Here is a 25119-nt window from a genome sequence, read left to right on the forward strand (position 1 = left end):
TGGTTCAGAAATCAAAGTTCCTTTAGAATATTTTACTGTAAACCACTTATACCAAACAGTGTCAAAGTCTGTAAAATGAAGTTTGTGAAGTGTACCTATCTGGAGTTTTTGGGACCATGTGAAAAACAGCAAACATAAAATGTGCAAACAGAAGAGATTGCATGGAGCATTTTTCAAAAAAAAGAGTAAGCCACAAAAAAATTAAAATTACAAATACCTGTTAGAATGATGCTGATGTGAACTTTAGTATTCAATTCTAGTATAATTTTGACCCTCTATCTGTATTACTAATTATTAGAATTGAAGAAGTGTGGTCACACAAAAATCAGATAACAATATACTTTCATTATTGGCTGCTCTATACCTAATGCATCTGATCCTATAAGTGACAGCTACAGACAAAAAAAATTGCAACAATATAAATCTGATATATATCCACTAGAGAAAATATTTTTGGTCATCTATTTGAAAGGTTTATTTTGAGCAGAAATGCAGACACAAAATTCATACCAGCACACACGTTTACCATATAATATATTTAAAAATATACATGTGTGTGCGTGTAAATACATGCCCTACCATTGATATCCAGACACCCCTCCATGGATGGGGAAACAAGTCCTATGGATGCAACATGTCACAGAACCTATTATGAATATGCACACTGGGCTTCAAATAGACAATTTCAAAAGTGGGAATGCAAGATGACACATTCAACAGTTCAGCAGAATTGATCACCTCAACAAATGCTAGGCGCCGATTAACATGGTGTAAGGAGAGCGAATCCTGGACTGTAGAGTAGTGGAAAACAGTCCTATGGACAGACAAGTCAAGGTTTGCACTCTACCAGTCTGATGGCCGTTCCTAGGTGTGGTGAATGCCAGGGGAACAGTTCTTCCTGATTGTATCCTCCCAACAATGAAGTCTGGTAGAGTCAGTGTCATGGTATGGGGCTCCTTTCATGGTTTGGCTTGGGCCCATTAGTTGTTATTGAAAAAACCATGAATGCTGTGCAATACTAGGACAGCCTGGTCAATTATTATGAACTTCCAACATATGACAATACTTCGGGACAAGACAACACGCCATGCCATACTGCTTGGGCCATAACAGAGTGGTTTGGGGACATGGGTGTGGAAAAGTTGGATTAGCCAGCCAATTATCAAGTCCTGATCTGAACCCTATCGAGCATCTTTGGGATGTACTGGATCATTGGATATGTGTACATTGAGATTGCCCAAAGAACAAGGCCAAACTGGTGGCTGTGTTAAAGGCCAAGTGGAGGAACATATCACCTGACATTTATAAAAAGCTGGTTGAGAGTATGCCGCGAAGATTGAAGGCCGTCATAAAAGCAAAAGGTTTCAGTACAAATTGTTAAATGACACAACAAAAGCTCTTTTTTAGTCTAAAGGCAGGTGTCTGGATATTAATGGTAGGGCAATGTATGTATGTATGTATGTATGTATGTATGTATATATATATATATATTGCAAAAAATATAATTCATAGTTGGTTCCATTACAAGTTAAAATAAAGGATAGCATTATAAAGAACATAATTTAAACTATATCTTGCCTATTTTAAAGATATGCTGGGTGACTGTACACTTTAAATTTTTTAAAGTTCTCACTACAGTGATAAACAATAGTTCGTTATTCAAATTTTATCTGGGTAGAAACAGGAGCCGGTCATTCAACTAATTCCAAAGAAGTTCAAATAAATAAAAGTGTACTTTATTTAAACACACATTAAAATATGATAAAAGTAAAAATCAAGTACTTGCTTTAAATCTATCTTGTGATACATAGCCCAACAAGACAATTCAGTAAGGCCATATAGATTGTAGAACTGCGTATGGTTATTGAAACCCAGCCATCTTCTTAGAAGAGAGGGAGGTGGACAAGATTCCCCTCCAAGGGCAAGCACACGGAGCTTGGTATCACTGGAAAGGATAGTACTATGAAGGACATCAATTGAAATACTCTGAATTAAGGAAGGTGTGCACTAGAATAAAAGATGAATAAAATTTAGCTGTATATGAATACAGAGGAAGTAACTTGTAACTTTCATTTTTGTTATACTACCAAGAAAATTTATTCTAAGCATTTTAATAGATTGATATTTGTAATGAAGTGAATAAATTTTTACAAATCAAAATAAAAAGATTCGGCTAAAGTAAGGAAAGCCAACAATGAGAACCACAGCAAACTATGGGAAACTTATCGGACAAACTGGTTTGCCGCTACTGCAGTTTCTCCCTTCATTCTCAGTAAACAGATGGTGCATGTTATCAGTAGCAGTCAAGAACGATATATTGATTGACACGCAAGCATGATAGACAATGTACTGATTGGTGCATGACCACAACAGACGATAACATCACAGTGGCAAGTTGAGGGCACTGACTCTCTTTAAAAATTACAGCTGTGAATTACAGGCTCCGAAAAAGCGATGTGTTTGCCATTTTACTTACCTAATTGTTATTTTATACTGAACTTTATAAGTAGCCATATAGTTCTAGATACGCTGGTTATTTTTATTTTTAATTTAGATAAGAGTTTTTGTAGATTACTACTTAATATAGGTAAAACTGTTGTTTCATTCGAATCTTGCAGCCATTGTTTTTTGTATAGAGTGGAAGGGAATTCAAATTTTTAATTGTGGTAACTAGGTAGCAATAACATAAAATAATATAGCATAATTCGCATCCCTGCATTTAGTATTCTATTAGATAGTGTCATATTGACAATTAATTAATTAAATTTATCGATCTTATTAATTTAAAATATCATGCCCCAGACTAGAGCAGAAAAGCAACGGGCACAAAGTGGCAGGAGTGCTGTGACTCGGGGGAGAACTGAGGGGGGGCGATTCTCCAATGCAACACAGCCTAAAAAATGTGCAACTTGTGAAATGTTTGCCGAACTCTCTGGAACTCAACATGATCTAGCTAAGGAGGATGTCTTTGTGTGTGCCAGGTGCAGAGAGTGTCTAGAAATTAGGCGTCAGCTAAGCGTTCTGATGGGCATCTATGAGAGCTTGAGGTGTAGGGTAGATGCCCTCGAAGAAATTAATATGAGGGGCCTGTCAAGCTCTCAACTGCCCAACTCAACACCAGAGTTCACTCCTGGGCATCAGGCAACACAGTGGCAACCTCTAAGGCAGAATGCGCTGGTCCCACAGGAGTTAGTTATCGTCTGTGACTCAATTGTCGGGGAGACGGGGAATATAATGTGTAAAAAGGATAGATGGAATAGGACCAGGGTATGTCTGCCAGGGGCACAAATTGATGACGTTGTAAGGCATATATCATCTTTTAAGGGCACAAAGGGTAATATTGTTGTACACGATACGCTGGAGACTAGGCACCAGCGAGGTGATCTGATAGAGGTGTATAAAGCCTTGAATGGTTTGAGCATGCTCAATGCTGATGGGATTCTTCCTCTAGCTCAGAATAATCACCTGAGAGGGCATAAATTCAAATTGAGGAAAGACAGATGTAGGATAGATGTGCGGAAATTTGCCTTTAGCCAGCAGGTGGTTGGTTGGTGGAACAGACTACCATCCCTTGTCGTGGAGGTTGATAGCCTAAATAAGTTTAAGGCTCAGCTGGACAGGTATTTTGAACGAACAGAGGGGTGAAGAGGGGCTCCAGTGACATTAAGAGTAGGAGATCTGCAGATTTACTTAACAAGAAAAGGTCAATGTTGCAAAAAAGTCGTGAATTAGGGTTAAATTTGAAAGTGTCTGCAATTCTGCCCAGACATGATAGGAGGGAGTACATGATGAGAGCCTTGTCAATCAATTTGCCCCTGGAGAAAATGTGCAAGGCTCAAGGGGTAAAATATTTTTCAGCCTGGTCTGTGCTTCTTAACAGGAGTGACTGCTTCTACAGGGATGGATACAGTTAAATAGAAAGGGTGCAAGAATATTTGCTGACGCTATCGAGACAGTGTTAGGTGGATCGGAAAACTGCTAGCTTGGGGGGATTCACAGACTAAAAGGTTAAAAGTAGCTGCAGGCAGAGGTGAAGGTGATCCTTGCAATACGTCTATTAGAATAAGCAGCGGCATGGAGCAAGGAGTGTTGGGGGTTTCAGGGACCGATGGCAGTCATCGTAAAACAGGTGGGTATATGGGATGTGTTAGGGTAACTAATAATAAGAATAGGTACATGTATACTTGCATGTATACCAATGCTAGAAGTATAGTAAATAAATTTGATGAATTTGAAGTGTTGGTCAAGACATCAAAGGGGGATATTGTTGGGATAGCAGAGACTTGGTGTCACACAGATATAAGGAATGCAGAACTGGAATTTGGGGAGTACAATGTGTACAGAAAGGATAGACAGGATAGGAAGGGAGGAGGTGTTATGCTGTTAATTAAAAAAAATATAAAATCAAAAGAAGTGCATCCAGTTGATATAGATGAACAGTGCACTGTTGAGTCAGTTTGGTGTGACATAAGCATTGCGAAAGCAAAAATAAGAGTAGAGTGTGTTATAGGCCTAATGACTCAAATGAGTACAATGAACAATTGTACAGAGAAATAGAGTGGGCTAGTAAATCAGTATGTCTTATAATGGGGGATTTTAACTTTCCAGATATAGACTGGAACTTATGGGTTGGTCACTTGCACACTAGTAAGACTTTTGTGGATTTATTGGATGATTGTTCGAGAGGCAACCAGAGAGGGTAATATCAGAGAGGGAGGCCTCATTTCAAGAAGGATGTAGAGCTGCTGGAACGAGTACAGAGAAGGGCAACAAGATTAGTGAATGGAACAAAGGGGTGCTCTTACGAAGAAAGGCTTAAGTTTTGCAAATTACAGTGTCTGGAGACTAGGCACCAGCGAGGTGATCTGATAGAGGTGTATAAAGCCTTGAATGGTTTGAGCATGCTCAATGCTGATGGGATTCTTCCTCTAGCTCAGAATAATCACCTGAGAGGGCATAAATTCAAATTGAGGAAAGACAGATGTAGGATAGATGTGCGGAAATTTGCCTTTAGCCAGCAGGTGGTTGGTTGGTGGAACAGACTACCATCCCTTGTCGTGGAGGTTGATAGCCTAAATAAGTTTAAGGCTCAGCTGGACAGGTATTTTGAACGAACAGAGGGGTGAAGTGGAAGTGGGTTTTTTTTTTTTTTTTTTTGGCTGATGCTGCATAAGCTTGCTTTCTTGCATCAAATGCCTGTACTAATGCTAATGCTAATACTCTTGATCTGGTTATCAGCAGTGATCATTCGTGTATTAAGAATTTGCAGATAAAGGAATCGTTAGGTGGCAGTGATCACAGTGTACTGATGTGGGATTTACTTAAAGATATAATTACCATCAGGGGTAAAGGAAGGGGTTTTTGCTTCCGTAAAGGTGACTATAGTGGTCTCAGACAGTTTTTAAATTCTGTACAGTGGGACCAACTGATGATGTTACGAACAGCAAATTGTAAGTGGGAAGCATTCAAGGAATTAATAGTGGAAGGTACTAAACGTTTCATACCTATTAAGAAATACTGTTCAAGGTTTAGGCCTAAATGGTTGTCAAATGAACTAATGAGACTAGTGGCAGAGAAGAAAAATGCATGGGATGCATATAAATTATCAGGCGACACAGAAGGCTATGATATATATAAACTAGTCTGTAATCAAGTCACAAAGGAGGTTAGGCAGGCGAAGGCAGATTACGAGAAATTTTTAGCAAAGGATGATAAGAAAAACAGCAAGGATTTCTTTTACTTATATAAACTAAAAGGAAGGGGATGAATCTGATTGGTCCACTTGATATCGATGGTTCGACTGTTGATGATCCTGCTCAGATAGCAAACAAGCTGAATGAGTATTTTGCATCTACATTCACACGAGGAGTTATTAAGGTTTGAAAATGCCACAAGGTTATCAAATTGTAACAGGGTGCTTAATGATTTTGTAATAATTGAGAACAAAGTGGGGGAGAAATTGTTGAAGTTAAACATAAGAAAGGCACCAGGGGTGGATGGAATCTATCCGGTTATATTAAAGGAGGCAGCAAAGGAAGTAAGCAAACCCGTAGCCATAATTATGAGAGCATCCTTGGATTCAGGGGAGGTCCCCACAGACTGGAGATTTGCAAATGTGTCCCCAATTCACAAAGGGGGATCGAAGGGTGATACGAGTAATTACAGACCAGTTAGTTTAACTTCTGTTCCGGGTAAAATAATGGAGTCACTGGTTAAAGATGCATTGCAGGATCATCTAGACAAAACTGCAGCAATAATTCACACACAGCATGGGTTTGTTAAGGGAAAGTCTTGTCTGACAAATTTGATTGGTTATTATGATGTGGTTACAAAGGAACTGGATGCAAAAAATAATTTTGATATCATATACTTGGATTTCAGAAAAGCTTTTGACACTGTTGCGCATGGAAGACTACTGTACAAATTGGAGCAGAATGGCATTAAGGGTAAGTTGCTACAATGGATAAAAGGATGGTTGAGTGGGAGAAGACAGAGGGTGGTAATCAATGGGTGATGCTCTTCGAGGACTAATGTTATTAGTGGAGTTCCACAGGGTTCGGTGTTGGGTCCACTGTTGTTTTGTATATTTATAAATGATATTGATAAATATACAAAACAACAGAATCGAAGTTTAAAGATTACACAAAGGTTGGCAGGGTTGTTAATGACAGTAATATGCAATGTGTTACTGCAACAGGATCTAGAAAATTTGGGCAGATGGACTGAGAAGTGGCAACTGAAGTTTAACATTGAAAGATGCAAAGTACTGCATATGGGTAGAAATAACCCCAGAGAAACGTACCAACTGTGTGGTACTACACTTAAGGAGGTAGAAAATGAAAAAGACCTGGGAGTAATTGTGCAGTCAGATATGAAGTTTACTGAGCAATGCAGGCAGGCTGCCAGGGCAGGTCATGGGATGTTGTCAATGATATACAGGAATTTTGTTGGCAGGGAAAAGGAGGTGATTGTCTCTCTGTATAAGGCAATGGTCAGGTCAGGCTACGCCTTGAGTACTGCATGCAGGTCTGGAGGCCTCATTTTAGGAAGGATGTAGATTTGCTTGAGAAGGATGTAGATTTGCTTGAGCGTGTACAGAGAAGGGCAACAAGATTGGTGAGGGGAATGAAGGGATTCTCTTACCAGGAGAGGCTTAAGTTCTGCAAATTGCACAGCTGGAGACTAGGCACCTGCAAGGTGATCTGATTGAGGTGTATAAGGCCTTGAATGGTTTGAGCATGCTGAATTCTGATGGGATTCTTCCACTTGTTCAGATTATCAATCTTAGGGGCATAAATTGAAATTGAGGAAGGACAGCTGTAGAATAGATGTGTGGAAATTTGCCTTTAGCCAGTGGGTGGTTAGTTGCTGGAACAAACTTCCATTTGTCGTTGTGGAAGTTGACGGCTTAAATAAATTCAAGGAGGAACTGGACAAAGTTTTAGAGGGAATGGTTGTGTGAATTATTATTATTATTATTTTTTTTGTCTGATGCTACATAAGCTCATACGCTTGCTTTCTTGAATCACATGCCTCTATTACTATAAGTTGAGAAATAAATATAGTTAAATGTCTTCAGAAATGATCATTTTAGAAAATAATACAAATTATTAAAGTATAAAACTGATTACATCTGATTAAACTGCTGCTCTCTCTCTCTCTCTCTCTCTCTCTCTCTCTCTCTCTCTCTCTCTCTCTCTTCCTTTGATACTTGAAGTATCAATGAAGCAAGAGTTAAATCTCATGAATTATTAAGCTTATTCTTGATTTAATGTTAATTTTCAAGAAATATATAGATAAATTGCATTCTGAACTCAACTGCAGTTCAGTATTTAATTTAATTCCTATCAGGGTTGCTTGTTTTTGTGGCATGAAAACTAAGACTATGAGACAGCAGTGTATTCTCTCTGTAAACTTATATTGGCATACCAATTTTACGGCGCCTCCGTAGCCAGGTGGGCAGGAGCAGCAGTCAGTAGCACATGCTTCTTGATTAGACCGGGGTTCGAGCCGGTGACCACCAAATACGGAGGATGCAGAAAGGTCAGGGAATGACCACCGCATATCTCCGGAGCAATATGGCCTTAGTTGCTAATGCTCTTAAAAACCAAACAAGCAAACAAACAAACCAATTTTACTGGATTAAAAACCTGAATTTCTGGGAGTGGGTGGGAGGAGAAGCTATGCAATCCTCACTTGAGATCAACTGATTTTGCCAGGATGTGAAGAAAACGCCATAAAAATTTCTGCCACCTTTATGGCGTTCAAACCAAGGCTTTTTCTACATGAAGTGGAAGGACGGAGTCATAATCAACTGGCTACTCATAATAGCTCCTCCTTTTAGTTATCACCAACAAAGTTAATGTTTGGGATTACTGAGATGCCTCATAAATAGAGGTTTGATTTAGTTTTGCTTTTTTTATGGTGCATGAGCAGCTCAGGCTATAATGTGCCAAGTCCAATGTTAAAATAGTAGTTAAAAATATGTTGCTGTATCATAAATATAGTAACAGCTTAGTAATGTTAACATACACTGTGCTGCCACATTATTAGGTACACCCCTGCTGTGCACATAAATGGTTCGTCCCACAATGTTGCAAGTCACATGACCACCGTTGTGGATATAAATACAGCAGAACAACCTTACTAGTATCAGTTAAGCATACAAACCGTAGCAAGAATGGGGAAAAGGAGTGATCTAATGGACTTCAAATGTGGCATGGTAGTGGGCGCAAGATATGCTGGACAAAGCATCTCTAAAATGGCAGTTCTCCTGAACTTTTTATGCACCACAATTTCAAGGGTGTATCGAGAATGGTGCAACAAACAGAAAACATCCTCTCAACGGCACTCCTGTGGAAGAAAATCGCTTGTTGATGAGAGAGGTCAGAGGAAGATGGCTAGAATTGTGCAAGCAAACAGACGGACCACAATGTCACACATCACGTCAGAATACAACCGTGGTGTGCAGAACAAAATATCGCAATGTTGCAATTTGTCGCGAATGGGCTGTTGTTGTTGTTGTTTGGTTTTTAGGAGCATTAGCAACTAAGGCCATATTGCTCTGGGATATGCGGTGGTCATTCCCTGACCTTTCCGCATACTCCGTATTTGGTGGTGACGGGCTTGACCCCCCGGTCTAATCAAGAAGCGTATGCTATGCACTGCTACTCCTTCCCACCTGGCTACGGAGGCGACGTGAATGGGCTACAACAGCCGACAGCCATATCGCCTACCTTTGTTATCAATGAAGAACAAGAGAGCACGCCTCCTGTGGGCACAGCAACACAAGCACTGGACTATTGAGGATTGGAAAACAGTTGCTTGGTCTGACGAGTCGAAGTTCCTGGTGCATCATGTTGATGGAAGCCTCAGAATTTGGCGAAAACAACATGAATCTATGGACCCGTCATGTCTGACGACTACTGTGCAAGGTGGTGGGGGGCAGTGTTATGGTGTGGGGAATGTTTTCTTGGCACATGTTGGGTCCATTGATACCCATAGATTTACGTCTGAATGCCACATTGTACCTAAACATCATTGCTGACCAAGTGCATCCGTTCATGTTGACAGTTTATCCTCAGTCAGATCGTTACAGGGCACCTCCGTAGCCAGGTGAGCAGGAGCAGCAGTGCGTAGCACACGCTTCTTGATCAGACCGGGGTTCAAGCCTGTGACCACCAAATACAGAGGATGCGGAAAGGTCAGGAAATGACAACCGCATATCCCCGGAGCAATATGGCCTTAGTTGCTAATGCTCCTAAAAACCAAATAACAACAACAGATGGTTACTTCCAGCAGGATAATGCACCGGTGCACAAAGCCCGAATCACTATGGAATGGTTCCAGGAACATGACAATGACTTTTCTTTGCTGCAGTTCATGGATCTCAATCCTATTGAACATCTTTGGAATGAATGAGCTGGAAATTGCTGTTCGCTGCAGGCCTACACCGCCGTCGAATCTCAAGGAACTGTGTGACACACTTATGTCTGCATGGTACTCCATTCCTGCACAATGTTTTCAGCATCTTGTTCAATCCATGCCTAGACGAATTCAGGCTGTTTTGAAGGCTCAACACTCTACTAGGTAGGTGTACCTAATAAAGTGGCAGCACAGTGTATGTTAATGAATAAATAAACTGATTTTTAATTTATAAATCATCTTATTAAAATTATTTGAACTGACAGATGTCTTGACAGACATTAAAACCATAAGCTTGTGTATTACCAAATGTTTTAACAGTTTTACCTGTAGAACTGTAACTCTGCAAGTGGATATTACTTCAGCAAGTCTAATTGGTATTGCTTTCAAAACCTCTGGAATGATAAGCAATGTAGCTCCTGCACTGAGTGCTATAAATATATCTACAACACTGGGATCAAATGTCAAGGGAGAGACTAGAAGTATCACATCTGTAGGCTTAATAGAGAACAAAGACCTGTTGTAGTAAAGAAACATTTTGCTATTTAAATATTTATAAATCTTAAAATAAATTTTAAATTAATTTTGATCAGCATAATCAGCCAGGCAGCCACAAAGTATTCCTAAAAATGGTCCATTACTTAAAAATATCATTTATCCAATAGTTTCAAAAGCTTAAATAATACTGTTAGCATATTCAAGACCTTTCTATATAACCAAGCTCAATTCTCTCTGCTTTTTCTGCATACTTTTCCTTGTTTTCATTTATTAACATTAATTAATGGCAAAATAAACTATGCCATTAATAAACTATTTGGCATCTCCGTAGCCAGATGGGCAGGAGCAGCAGTGCATAGCACATGCTTCTTGATTAGACTGGGGTTCGAGCCCATGAGCCACCAAATACGGAGTATGCAGAAAGGTCAGGGAATGTATCCCTGCATATCCCCGGAGCAATATGGCCTTAGTTGCTAATGCTTCTAAAAACCAAATAACAAAAAACTATTTTATAAATAATTTTATTATGCCATTTATTTTATTTTTTATTTATTACTTATTTAATTTAAACTTTTATTTTATTTTTCAAATGCATAAATGACTGCATTCAAGTAAAATTTCCTTCCTAGATAGGCAGGAGCAGCAGTGCGTAGCACATGCTTCTTGTTAAAAATGAATAAAAAATAACAAATAATAAAAGGAAATAATAAAATAATGCAGTACACGATTAATTATCCAGCATCTAGGGGACTGGAGATTCCAGTTACATGAATTTGCCAGTTGGATGAGTGTTACATTTATAGGTGCCTACATTATACAATAAAATGCCATAATGTGACTTCTTCGAAACATCACCAATTTGCACTTTTATATCATAAATTGTTTAAAAGTCAAGATCATGCTCCTTCATTAGTAAAATACACTTTTCATCAATTTCTAGTCTTTTACTAATATCCAGTTTATGTTTTAAGGTAGACACCACAAATCAACATTTTTTACTTGCCTTCTGATCTTTTTTGAATACTGTAAGGGATGGATACAGAAATGATAATATAAATACACTTTCCCAAATAACCAATACTTTAATGGTGAATTTATGCCTCCAAGTTCTGGAATTCTCTATAACAGTGAAAATTACACCTTCATTCATTTTACTAATCCCTCTCAGAGCCTTATAAACCTCAGTCAGGTCACCTCTGTGGTGCCTGGTTACCAAGCTCTGTAGCCCACATAATCGGAGTCTTTCCTTGTACAGTTATACTTTTGCCGATCTCAACATTCAAGTTGCCCATCTTTGGACTTCTAGAAGCTCAATGTCTTTTTTCAGATGAGGTCTCCATACTTGAACACAATATTCCAAATAGGGTCTTACAATTGCCTTATACAGTGGAATTTAAGACCTCCCTATCTCTATAGGATAGCATTTGATAAATCATCGATAGGATACCATGGGCTTTCCAGGCTATTTGTTTACACTGCTCAGAAAACTTTATATCTGCCCTTATTAAATATATAAGTATAAATCAGTAAAGAAAAGGTAAAAAACAGTAAAGCAAAAATCAACCAGCAGAGCATTACCTACCACATGCTGCACAAACATACATAATATACATAAAGTAAGAACATACCAATTGTACAATAAGCCAAGTAAATAGGAAAAAAAAATAGTAACAAAAGTAGGGGGAAATAAATTGAGATAAGAATGTTGCAGAAAGAATGTGTTCCAAAAATAATTTAGAAGAGTGATAAATAGTAATTAATACACTGTAAATTTATTTTCAACATTTGCTTCCTAGTATTCTGGCACAATGCTCTGGGAAGCATTGTGAAAAGATTATTAGTTTTAAAACAAACAACAACAAAAAAGTATTCTAGTATCACTGCCCTAAAGTATTCCTGTTTCTGGTACACTATTTATATCTCCAGCACTATTGTATAGCGCCGTACCCGAAAGGACAAGGTCATAAATAAACTGGCTGCTAATCCGATGCGATGCAGGCTGTCATAAAAGCTAAATCGCCCTTTTCATTTTTATCTATTCCAAGAATTGGGTTTATTTGACTACCCGAGCAATTAAGAATGTTTGAATTGTTACCAAAATTTGTACAGTATATCAGTGTAGTATGCTTGTTATAACAATGAGCCATTTTATGGGAATACGTGTAAATTAAAATCATTATGGCTTTTTGCTAGTTACAGCTGTGATCTCGTTATTTCCATGCTCATTATAACTAAGTGGGACTGTACTTTTTAATATATTATTAAATATTAATATTGATAATTTTAATAAATTGTCAATTAATAATAATTAATATTAAAATTATTAATTAATATTAAAATTATTAATTATTATTAAAACTACACCATTAACTATTATCATTAATTATTATTAAAATTATAAATTATTAATAATTTTAATAATTATTAATAAATTAATAATTTAGTAGATTCATTAAATAAAATATACCAATCAGCACAAATTTATGCAAATTAATAAAAATTTAGTGGTACCCACTTGAAGACTAAGACCAAACTGCATCAAATATCACTATAAATTTAAATAAAAACCAACTACAATGACATGACTATTAGCAAAACAAATATAAATGAATAGTAGATCAACCACAGTGCTCCATCTCTTTGAAAGCCACAAGGCTAACAGAGGCCACAGAATTACTGCATTTCAAACATTACACAAATCCATGCATCGACGACCCAACAGCAGACTAATCAACCTGTTATTGTTTTTTCTTACTTATTTTAGTTAAACCTAAATTGCTAATACCCAAAAAGGTAAATTTGCTATTTATTTAAAATATTAATAAGCAATTGGTTTATATTTTTTAGCAATTCAGGTCAACTCTCAATTTATGAATATTGGTTTTCTCACTAATATGAGCATATGCCCAAGTTTTTGAAGGATCAAAGTGTCCCCAAGACAGAAACTGAATGCAAAAATCTATATAATTTTCAAATTATTTCAATTTGAAAATTATATAGATTTCTTACATTAGATTAGATTTCTTACAATGACAGCGTGCATTGAAATACAACCTCACAACCTTTACTAAAATAAAGTATACAAAAGGACAAATTAAAATGAAATATGACTGGAGCTAATTTAACAGTTACACAGAATAGGCAAAGGAAATGATAAAGAAATATAAAAGAATATTTAAAATTACATGAAACTGCATGATCCTATGAAGTCAACACAAGAAATACAGGTAACAATAATTTATGTTATCTATTGGAAAACAATAAAGACAGGATAAAAGAAAAGCAGCTTAGATTTCAAGCGAGAGCAATTTAAATTTCACAAAATGAAATAGTTTCACAGTGCAAGCAGTGCTGGAATATTTCACATTTATATAAATTGGAATAAAAAGTAATATTAACATGATATAATTATTAGTCCATTAATACACATAATTAGCAAAACTTATTTTTGTTCTATGAAACAATATGAATTAGTTATACCTAATGTGAAGGATATTTGGCAAAATACACTGATGAGGAACCTGCACCACTTTTGGCTCTCCTGTTGTTCCTGACGTTTGAATTACATAGGCTAAAGATGTAGATTTTCTCAGATTGTAATTGATGTCTTTTGATGACTGGATCATTGAGATATGGCAATAACTGAATTCAGCAAGAACTAGTGATCCATGTTGAGTTAATATTTCTTCAACACAAAGAAAATGATCAAACTTCTGTTTTAATTCCTAATAAAAATATATAAAATGTTTTCAGGTTTTCTGTCCTAAAAACTGGGCATAATAAGAAACAAGTCCCTGATTAAATAAAGGCATACTAAGAAATCTAGCTACTGTTTTGAATTATAAAGATAAGCAATACATTTACTTTCATTTATTCAGATACAAAAACAACTTCTCAATTATCTGAACAAATAAAGTAATTTAAATCATAATTTTAATTTCTTAAGTAATCAGTATATGAATAAAAATTTGAGCATTATTACTACTACAGGTTGAACATTCCCAATCTGAAATTCCAAAAACTGAAAAGCTCCAAAACTTTTTGAAAAATACTTGAAAGTTCTAGAAACTGGGAGCCCTGGCGGGAAAGAGCTGGACGCGGTGTGTTGACATCAGTAAAGCAGCAATTATCATCAACGCAAGGTGTCTACGTCAATTACTCACCATTTGTTTAGTTTATTCTGTGCTCTGTGTGGCAAAGATATTGTTGGAAATGTCAAAAAACCTGATACCCCAGGTAACAGTGATAAGAAGAAGAGGAAGCATTTAAGTTTATCTATAGAACAGAAAGTGAATTTGTTGAAGAAACTGGGCAGCGGTGTAAGTGTGAGACATCTTACAGAAGAGTTTGGTGTTGGAATGACCACCATCTATTAATATAGAAAAACACTGCATAAAGCTAAAATAGAAAAATAGAAAAACTGCATAAAGCTAAAAATGAAGATCTCGATTGTGTTTTGAAAGAGTGGATCTGTCAGCACTGCAGTGAACACATGCCAATTATCGGTCAAATGATCATGGAACAAGTAAAGATCTATCATAAAGAACATTGAGTATTACAGCACTGATTCATACTATCATAAAGAACTGAAAATTGAAGTGAACTGTGAATATTCAATAGGCTGGTTACAGAAATTCAAGAAAAGACATGGCATTAAATTAAGATTTGTAAAAAAAAATTTAAAATTAATTTTTTAAAAGACTTAAAATTTTTTTTAAAGATAAAGCCTCTGCTGATCACAAGGCAGCAGAGAAATTCATTGATGAGTTTGCCAAAGTCATCGCTGATAAAAATCTGACGGCAGAACAAGTCTATAATGCTGATGAAACATCATTGTTTTGGCATTATTGCCACAAGAAGACACTAACTACAGCTGATGAGACAGCCTCGACAGGAATTAAGGATGCCAAAGACAGATTAACTGTGCTGGGATGTACTAATGCAGCAGGCATGCATAAGTGTAAACTTGCTGTGATAGGCCAAAGCTTGCATCCTCTCCATTTCAAAGGAGTGAATTTCTTACCAGTCCATTATTATGCTAACAAAAAGGCATGGATCACCAGGAACATTTTTTCTGATTGGTTTCACAAACATTTTTTACCAGCGGCTCGTGCCCAGTGCAGGGAAGCCGGACTGGATGAGGACTACAAGATTTTGTTATTTCTTGACAACTGTTCTGCTCATCCTCCAGCTGAAATGCTCACCAAAAATAATGTTCATGCTATGTACTTTCCCCCCCAAATGTGACTTCATTAATTCAGCCATGTGACCAGGGTATTCTTAGATCAATGAAGTGCAAATATAAAAACACTTTCTTGAACAACATGCTGGCAGCAGTGAACAGAGGTGTGGGTGTGGAAGGTTTCCAGAAGGAGCTTAACTTGAAGGATGCTATACATGCTGTTGCAAATGCTTGGACCTCAGCGACTAAAGACAGTTATACATGCCTGGCACAACCTCTGGCCTGCAACTATGCTCAGTGATGATGATGATGAAGAAGCTAATGGTTTTGAGAAAAAGATGATGTCTGAATGCTTTACATATGCAAAAACAGTGCCTTCGGAGTCTGTCTGTAAGATGGAAAAAGTGGATATCGAAGAAGTCTTTAACACTGATAATGAGGCTCCAGTTAGTATTAGTATTTTAGTATTAGTATTAGTAACGGCCGTATGGTGCAAGAAAGCCTATGGCTTATGCTGCACCAGCCAAAAAAAAAAAAATCCGAACAAAACAATGATATAAACAAAAATTAAATAAATAAATAAATAAATAATAATAATTAACAAATAAATAAAAATAATAAAATGAAATAAAAAATAAATAAAAAGGAAATTAATCCTATCATCCTATGCGCTTCCCTTACCCGAAAGTACTATCCAGATGACCTTTGAATTTCCCCAAACTGTCGGCCTCTACCACCCATGAAGGCAACTTATTCCAATAATTTATAACTCGCTGGCTAAAATAAAACTTCCTGCAGTCCAATCTAAACATTTCCCCCCGTAACTTGAATTTATGTCCCCTAGTTCTAGCATCATTTATAATCTTGAAAATTTTGTCCTCATTCATTTTACTGATGCCTCTCAGAGCCTTAAACACCTCAGTCAAATCTCCTCTAAGGTGTCTAGTTTCCAAACTCTGCAACCCACATATTCGAAGTCTTTCTTCATAAGGACGCCCTTTTGCCGATCTCACCAGGCGAGTTACCCTTCTTTGCACCCTTTCAAGAAGCTTGATGTCTTTCTTTAGGTGCGGTATCCATACTTGAACACAGTATTCCAAGTGTGGTCTAACATAAGCCTTATATAATGGAATTATCACGTCCCTATCTCTACTTGCAAAAGTTCGATAGATCATCGATAGGACACCATGGGCCTTCCTTGCAACCTGTTTACAATGCTCAGAGAATTTCATGTCTGACCGTATCGTAACACCCAAGTCCCTTTCCTCCAGTACTGGGTTTAGTTGAACTCCACCAAGTGAATAAGTTATTTTGGGATTACTGTTTCCCAGGTGTAATACCTTACACTTTGTTGGATTAAAGCACAGCTGCCATTTTTCTGACCATTCTTGAAGTCTATCTAGGTCTCTCTGAAGAAGCTCAGCTTGACAGTGATCATTAACTACTCTACCAATTTTAACATCATCTGCAAATTTAGACATCACGCCCTCTATCCCTTCATCAATGTCGTTTATGAAAATTAAAAACAACAGTGGTCCTAATACTGATCCTTGGGGAACCCCACTTCTTACATCAACCCAATCTGAGGAATAGCCATTTATCACAACCCTCTGCCTCCTACCCTGAAGCCATCCTTCTATCCATCTAAGGATTTTCCCAGTGATTCCAACCTGTTCTAGCTTATAAAGCAACCGCTCATGTGGGACTGAGTCAAAAGCTTTGCTGAAATCTAAATAAACAATGTCGAAATTATTCCCTAAATCCAGCTCGTGAGTGACCCTTTCGAAATAGTGAACCAGATTTGTTAAACATGATTTTCCCTTTACAAAACCATGCTGAGTATCCTTGAGAATTTCAATTCGATCCAAATGATCCTGAATTCCACCCTTGATCATTGCCTCCATGATTTTCCCTACTACTGAAGTCAGACTGACAGGTCGATAATTTCCCACTTCACTTTTAGAGCCACCCTTATGTATGGGTGATACATTTGCACTTTTCCAATCCAAGGGAATCTCCCCAGAGTCTAGTGATGCTCGCATAACCAGCCTCAGTGGTTCAATGCACTCGCTTGCCGCCTCTCTCAAGATTATAGGGTATATTCCATCAACTCCAGGAGCCTTACTGGTCTGTAGGCTTGAAAGTTTTTTCATTAAATAATCTTGCGAAATTTCAATATCATTAATTACATATTTTTTAACTTCGCTCCCACAATTTCCCATTGCCACAAAAGGCTTTTCATTTGTAAATATCGATGCAAAATAACTGTTGAGTTCATCTGCAACGGCAGCTGGTGTATTTATTACTGTCCCCTTTCCCTTACGTAAAGGTCCGATCTGGTTTGTCCTGCTCTTCTTGGCATTTATATATGTGAAGAATTCTTTATCCCCCCTCTTTGCTCTGTTTGCTAGTGATTTCTCATAAACTGCCTTTGCCTGTCGAACCTTTTCTGTGGCTCTATTACACATCACCTTGTAGCTGTTATAGGCTTCAGTACTTTTTATTGCTCTGTAACTTTTCCATGCCACCTTTTTCTGCTCAAGTAATGTGGCAACTTCACTATTCATCCAACTTGGAACCCTTCTCGTGGAGTATTTTTTTAATGGTATATACGCATTCAAGGCATCTGTGATTAATGTTTTAAAAGCGTACCACAGTTCAATTGTATTCATTCTCTGCGCGATATCTACCCAGTTAATAGAGGCCATGTAGTACCTTAAGGCATCATAATTTCCTTTTCTGAAATTAAAACCCATTCCTTTGCCTTTTACTTCTGCTACCTCTCTCGTCATCATCCACCGTAGAACTCCATGATCACTTCCTGCTACTGGTTCCTCTACTGTCAGCCCTGTTATGTCATCTGATTCATGTGTGATGATGAGGTCTAGGATATTCTTTTCTCTAGTACTTTCCCTGACATGTTGATACAAATAACAGTCATCTAGTTGATTTAAAAATTTTGTTCCCCATGTCGAGTTTCCTTCCCATTTACTCCAATCAATTAGAGGCAAATTGAAATCACCCATAATAAGACATTGACGCTTACTTGCCCATTCCATTTGCATGTAGAGGCTTTTGTCATAGTCTTCACAATCACCTGGTCTATAGATTACTCCTACTCGCATTGTACCTTTGTTTCCAACTATCTCACACCATACAGACTCTATACTAGCATGTGAAATGTCTGAATCCGGGAAAGCTATCGTCGCACTCAGGCTGCTTCTGATAAGAAGCATTACCCCACCACCCCTTCTATCCACTCTATCCTTCCTAAATACATTATACAAGCCGTACTGAAACTCATCATCCCCAATTTCCGGGTGGCACCACGTCTCTGTAAGCCCTATTATGTCCGCGTTACTTGTTTTAACCAGCAGAACCAGGGTATGTCTGCCGGGAGCAACTATTGATGATGTCACCAACAGACTGTCAGATTTTAAAGGGGGTAAAGAAAATATTATTATTCATGTGGGAACAAATAATATTAAACGTACACGATCTGACGATTTGTTGGAAAAATACAGGACCATGCTGAGGAAATGTCGCGAGCTAGGCCATAATGTCTATGTGTCTGCAATTCTGCCCAGACACGATAGGAGGGAGTATATGTTAAGAGCCTTTTCATTCAGTTATTCATTCAATGACTGATTTTGAAATAGCTGAAATGGGTTTGAATCAAGGCGATCATGGTAAAAGTGATGATGAAGATGACATTGTTAACACTGCAGTAAAAATGCATATAGACAACATGGTTGGCACATTTTGGCCTTAGCTGCCCTTGTGCCCTTAAACACCAATACCAATACAACATGGTGAAAAAGTAATAATGTCAGTTTATAAAATAAAAGAGAGGCTTCTACCACAAAAACCTTTGTTAGTGAGGCAAATGACTTTGGAAGAAACATTTAAAAAGGCCTCCTCATCCCTGAAAGACGCAGTTCCTGGTCCCTTACCACTTGTGATGTTCCTTCTCAAGATGGTAAATAAAAATATGAATTAGTATTTGTTGCATTTATATTCTTTTGGAAGCAGAGACCATCATGTTTTTTTTGGTAAATAAAACTGAATTTTTTGCATGAAATCTAAATTTTATTTCCACCATTCCACGTATTCCAAAATCCAAATCATTTCCAGCCCCGAGCATTTCGGATTAGGGATACTAAACCTGTATTACAAAAAATTATATGAGGACTGTTCAATAAAGAAAGATCATTATTTTTTCACAGATGCTACCATCTATGGATAAATTCAATGGAAAAGTTTGGTGACACTCAAGCAGTTGCTCTTGAAATTTTAAAGGCTTTTGATTGTGTTTGGCATAAAAGTCTTTTAAATAAGCTTCATCTTATGGATTGCCAACCGATTTTTCTAATTGGGTATCCAGTTTTCTCTCTGACTGCTCCCTGCAGGTGATGGTAGATGGCTCTCTCACTTCTAACTTCTCCACTAATGCTGGTGTCCCCCAAGGTTCAGTTCTTTCCCCCACTCTTTTCCTCTTGTATATTAATGACCTTCTTCCATTGACTGGAAATCCTATCCATAGTTTTGCCAGTGATAGCACATTGCATTCCACTTTCCATTTTGAGAAAACTTGCTCTGCTCAATCAGCTTCAACTTCTCAAATATCCACTACCAATTCCTTAAATGCTGATCTCCAGGTAATTCTCCAGTGGGGCAAAAACAACTTAGTTGATTTCAATCCTTCTAAAACTCAGTCTTGTTTTATATCTCGCAAAAAGAATTCTTCTGCCCCTACGCTTATCTTCAATGACACTGATTTCTAGGAAAGTTCATATATCTCTATTGGCGATTACCCTGACTTCTAATCTCTCTTGGCATAAGCACAATACAAATATTGCTTTCTCTGCATCAAAAAGACTAGATTTTCTCTTTTGCTCTCAGCATTACTTTTATTCCAAATAGCTGTTCACTCTTACAAATTGCAAATCTATCCTACCATGGAATATTGTTCCCACATCTGGGACAGTGCCCCCAAAACCTCTCTCAGGCTTCTAGATCCCATTCAAAAGAGGAAGTTAGGTTAATTAATGACTCATCTCTAACAGAATCTCTCCACTCTCTGTGTCATAGACATTCTGCTTCTGCTGCATGCCTTTTCTGTGGATCTTCCATGGGCACTGTTCTTCTGAATTTGCTTGTATAATTCCTGCTCTCTCTTCCAAAGCAGTCCAAATACGCGTCGCAACCAGTCAACATCCTTTTACTGCCCAACTTCAACCTCCCAGAACCAATTTTTTTCCTTCTTCATTTATTCATTCAACTTCTGTTTTCTGGAACAACCTCCTTTCATACGTATTTCCTGAAAATTACAATCTACAGAAATTCAAGTCTAATGTCAACAAGTATCTTCTTTCATCTTCTCACCCTCCAATGCACACATGGTACTAAGTGCTATAGAATCTAATACTTCTCATGTTTGGGGTTTTCATAAAAATAGATTGATGTAAGGTATGTATGTATATGTTACTGCAAAAGCATCATGTTATATGCAGTCAATTCATAAAAAGCAAACTAAGTTTGCATAAATGGCATTCTTACTATAACATCTCATATTTCAAAATCTTTCACAATAAAACCCACTCAACCCAGCCCTTTGATGGGTTGAGAGTTATTGAAACACCATGTTCTTTTCTCTGTTAGAGTACCTTCTCCTGAAGAAACAAAACATTCACAGTTGAATTCTTCTTCTAATTTTTCTCAGGTATCCTATTTCTCTCATATATACTATACACTTTCATCAGTACTTCATTATGCAGTCTATTTTATTCTTTCACTACATTTATCATTTCACTTGTGATAACTTTAAGTTGGCAAAAAGGATATATCATCAATATCATATTTATCAATGATATTGATGAAGGTATATCAGGTTTAATGTCGAAGTTTGCAGATGATACAAAGGTTGGCAGGGTTGTTAATGACAGTAATGGCAGTGTGCTACTGCAACAGGATCTAGATAATTTGGGCAGATGGGCTAAGAAGTGGCAACTGAAGTTTAACCTTGACAAATGCAAAGTACTGCAATGGGTAGAAGTAACCCCAGAGAAACGTACCAATTGTGTGGTACTACACTTAAGGTGGTAGAAAATGAAAAAAACCCGGGAGTAATTGTGCAGTCAGATATGAAGTTTTCTGAGCAATGCAGACAGGCTTCCAGGGCAGGTCATGGGGTTTTGTCAATGATATATAGGAATTTTGCTAGCAGGGAGAAGGAGGTGATTGTCCCTCTGTATAAGGCAATGGTCAGGCCACGCCTTGAGTACTGCGTACAGGTCTGGAGGCCTCATTTTAGGAAGGATGTAGATTTACTTGAGCGTGTACAGAGAAGGGCAACAAGATTGGTGAGGGGAATGAAGGGATCCTCTTACCACCAAGAGAGGCTTAAGTTCTGCAAATTGCAGTGGCTGGAGACTAGGCACCTGTGCGGTGATCTGATTGAGGTGTATAAGGCCTTGAATGGGTTGAGCACGCTGAATTCTGATGGGATCCTTCCACTTGTTCAGATTACGAACCTAAGGGGGCATAAATTCAAATTAAGAAAAGACAGATGTAGAATAGATGTGCAGAAATTTGCCTTTAGCCAGCAGGTGGTTAATTGCTGGAACAAACTTCCATCTGTCATTGTGGAAGTTGATAGGTTGAATAAATTTAAGGAGGAACTGGACAGGCATTTGGAGGGAATGGTGTGATTTTTTTTTTTTTGTGGCTGATGCTGCATAAGCTCATACACTTGCTTTCTTGCATCACATGCCACTACTACTACTACCCACATTCTGTAGTTTTTCATTTCTGAAATTTCTCCCAGTTGTTGTGATAACTCTAAATAGGTAAAGAAGACATGCTGTCTTTGGAATTTATAGAGTATTTCAAGTCATCCTTTATACTTTAGCACTATATATAAGAAGACTTTATTCTTTTTCCTTATATCAGCATTTAGTCATCAAATTCTGTCAGCATATAGAGACAATTGGCTGACTTTTTTTCAGTGTTATTTCCCTGTTTGGTCTTCATTAGCAAGAATGTTACATATTTACAATAAAGATAATTGTATTATTTTTCAATAAACATTGTTTAGAAAACAAGAAAAAAAATTAAGTAATGTGCCATAAACATGTGATCTCTATTCTGTATTCATTGTCACCAGTCAGACTTCTGAAATATTTGAATAATATAGCATTATCGAAATGCATTTATCTGTAAAATGGCTGAATATCTTAAAGTATGGAAATACATAATAGCTTGTGGTTAAATGCATTAATGCCTCTTACTCCCTTGGAATTAGCCAAAAGAGAGAGGGAAGGAGAGCATATGCTTCCCTTGAAAATTATACTAGTTCTATGAAAATCAATTAATGACAGGACGATGCACAATTCTACTGATCAATTGGATGATGAAAGTAACAACTTATTTTACTCTATGGAGAGTATACAGTTCTAAATAATTTATAAGCAGTTTTTTTTTCTTAGCATAAAAACAATTCACACAGAAATATATCTTGGAGAATTATTATACTTACCAAATATATATCTTTTTCCATTAGGATATATCTCAGGCAAATATATTTATTCAACGTATCTATATATCTCATTGAAGTTTTTGGATCAATAAATGTGAATGCTGATGATACCTGTAAAATACTAAAAAATATACACATTATGAATACTAGTACTGAATGAAGCAACATATCACTTGAAATGTCACTATTACTTTTTAAAGACATTTTCTAAGAAAAATTTTGAGTGCCAGCACTTGTCAAATTTATAAATAAAAGTCTTTTGTCACTGATAAATAAAAGTCACTTATCAAGTTGACTGATAAAAGGCTTCAATTTGTGTTACTTGCCATCCATTGAAGGTGCAAGGCTTACCCATCATCTGTTATAACTATATGATAACAAATTAGTAAATTAAGAAGTTGTTATGTTTGTTGTTTGTTTGTTACTTTGGTTTTTAGAAGGATTAGCAACTAAGGCCATATTACTCCGGGGATATGCAGTGGTCATTCCCTGACCTTTCCGCATCCTCCATATTTGGTGGTCACGGGCTCGAACCCCAGTCTAATCAAGAAGCATGTGCTATGCACTGCTGCTCCTGCTCACCTTTTTTTTTTTTTTTTTTTTTATGAAAACCCCAAACACGATAGGTATCAAAACCTATAGTACTTAGTACCGTGCATGGGTTGAAGGAGAAGTACGGAGGGAGGGGGGTGCCGGAAACTTTGCTCTATACCTGGCTATGGAGGCGCCAAATTAAGAAGCATCTTGTCCCATGTATCTTGTGGTCAGCATGATTTCAACTGCCATGAGCAAATGCTATGGTCTTAACACTCAAGATAGAACAAACTTTCTTAGCTACAAGTTGCCTAGAGAAGCAACTCTGTTGTCTGCTTAACCTATGAGACATCAACTCTAGGTGACTTGTGGCTAAGTTAAAACTGTTATGAATTGAATATTAAGAATAAAAATGGTGGGCCCCATTTGTGTGACAGTGACCAAACATTTTTGAAATTGTTATAAAGTAAATTTTTGATTATTTTAATATATCAAAAGCTACACTGCCTAGAAAATAAATTAGTAAATCAAGGCCTAATTGCTTTGCAACCAACTACACTCCTTTTTTTTTGTTTGTATGGCACTATTGGAAGTTCAGATTTTTGCTGTGCATAAAAAAAAAAAAAAATATATATATATATATATATATATATGCTGTATGTGCTCAAGTAGACTAAACTGAGAATTCAATGCTATACAGGCTGTTTTGGATTAAGGTGCTGAAATTCTGGGAATGAAAGGGAGCAAAAATTCCCCCTGAAACTGTATCATGTGTTAAAATTCTAGGAGTACAAAAATGTTTAGTAAATGTACCCCACAAAAAATACATTATTAAGGAGTTAGATGTTCTAATTGTCATTCCCATGAATACCAAACAGAACCTGTGGCAATGTATCAGCAGACTGTGTACAGATAGCATTGGATGTTTACATGTGTTTGTAATTTACCCTTATGTCATGCAGCAGCATGTACATTATTTTTCCTAATTTCATAGTGCCAACCCATTTCATGTTACACAAATTGATGGCTAATTTATTGATCTGTTTCTGGGCATGTTCACTGAACATAAATTTATTAATTTATGTGTATTCTACATATAACGTACATTTCACATGCACTCCAGTACTATTTTGTTTAGTAAAAACTTTTTAAATTACTCCATACATACTTTGTATTGCAATTATTATATGTCATAAATACTAACAGTAATGTACAGTATTTATTACATGCCTCTATAAAAAATTGTTGTGATCCAAGATTTCTGTTATTTGAGGCAGTTTTGATCCCATTCACCACTGATAAAGTCCCACCATACATAATTTTACAGTTGTAATCACAATGATTTACAGTTGATAATCACAATAAGTTGTTGCCAGTATTTTTTGATCCTCATACGTGCACTTTATAACCTTAAAAACTGGCAAGAAATAATTCAAAATTGTTT

The 25119-nt window shown here is 37.0% G+C and overlaps 1 protein-coding gene across 1 annotated transcript in view; it reads right to left on the minus strand.

The window, feature by feature from the left end:
* The window catches only part of Aasdh (Aminoadipate-semialdehyde dehydrogenase), a 69722-nt gene that overhangs the window by 30273 nt on the left and 14330 nt on the right, over positions 1 to 25119 (minus strand). The window contains exons 3-6 of the mRNA XM_090383167.1: positions 23142 to 23262; positions 13903 to 14147; positions 10252 to 10441; positions 1787 to 2007 (exon numbers count right to left, since the gene is read on the minus strand). Coding sequence (XP_090239293.1) covers positions 1787 to 2007; positions 10252 to 10441; positions 13903 to 14147; positions 23142 to 23262 — 777 coding nt within the window. The remainder of the gene's footprint in view (positions 1 to 1786; positions 2008 to 10251; positions 10442 to 13902; positions 14148 to 23141; positions 23263 to 25119) is intronic.

This window comes from Mastigoproctus giganteus, chromosome 10 (assembly GCF_048544385.1).
Source record: "Mastigoproctus giganteus isolate SK-2022 chromosome 10, ASM4854438v1, whole genome shotgun sequence".
Lineage (NCBI taxonomy): Eukaryota > Metazoa > Arthropoda > Arachnida > Uropygi > Thelyphonidae > Mastigoproctus > Mastigoproctus giganteus.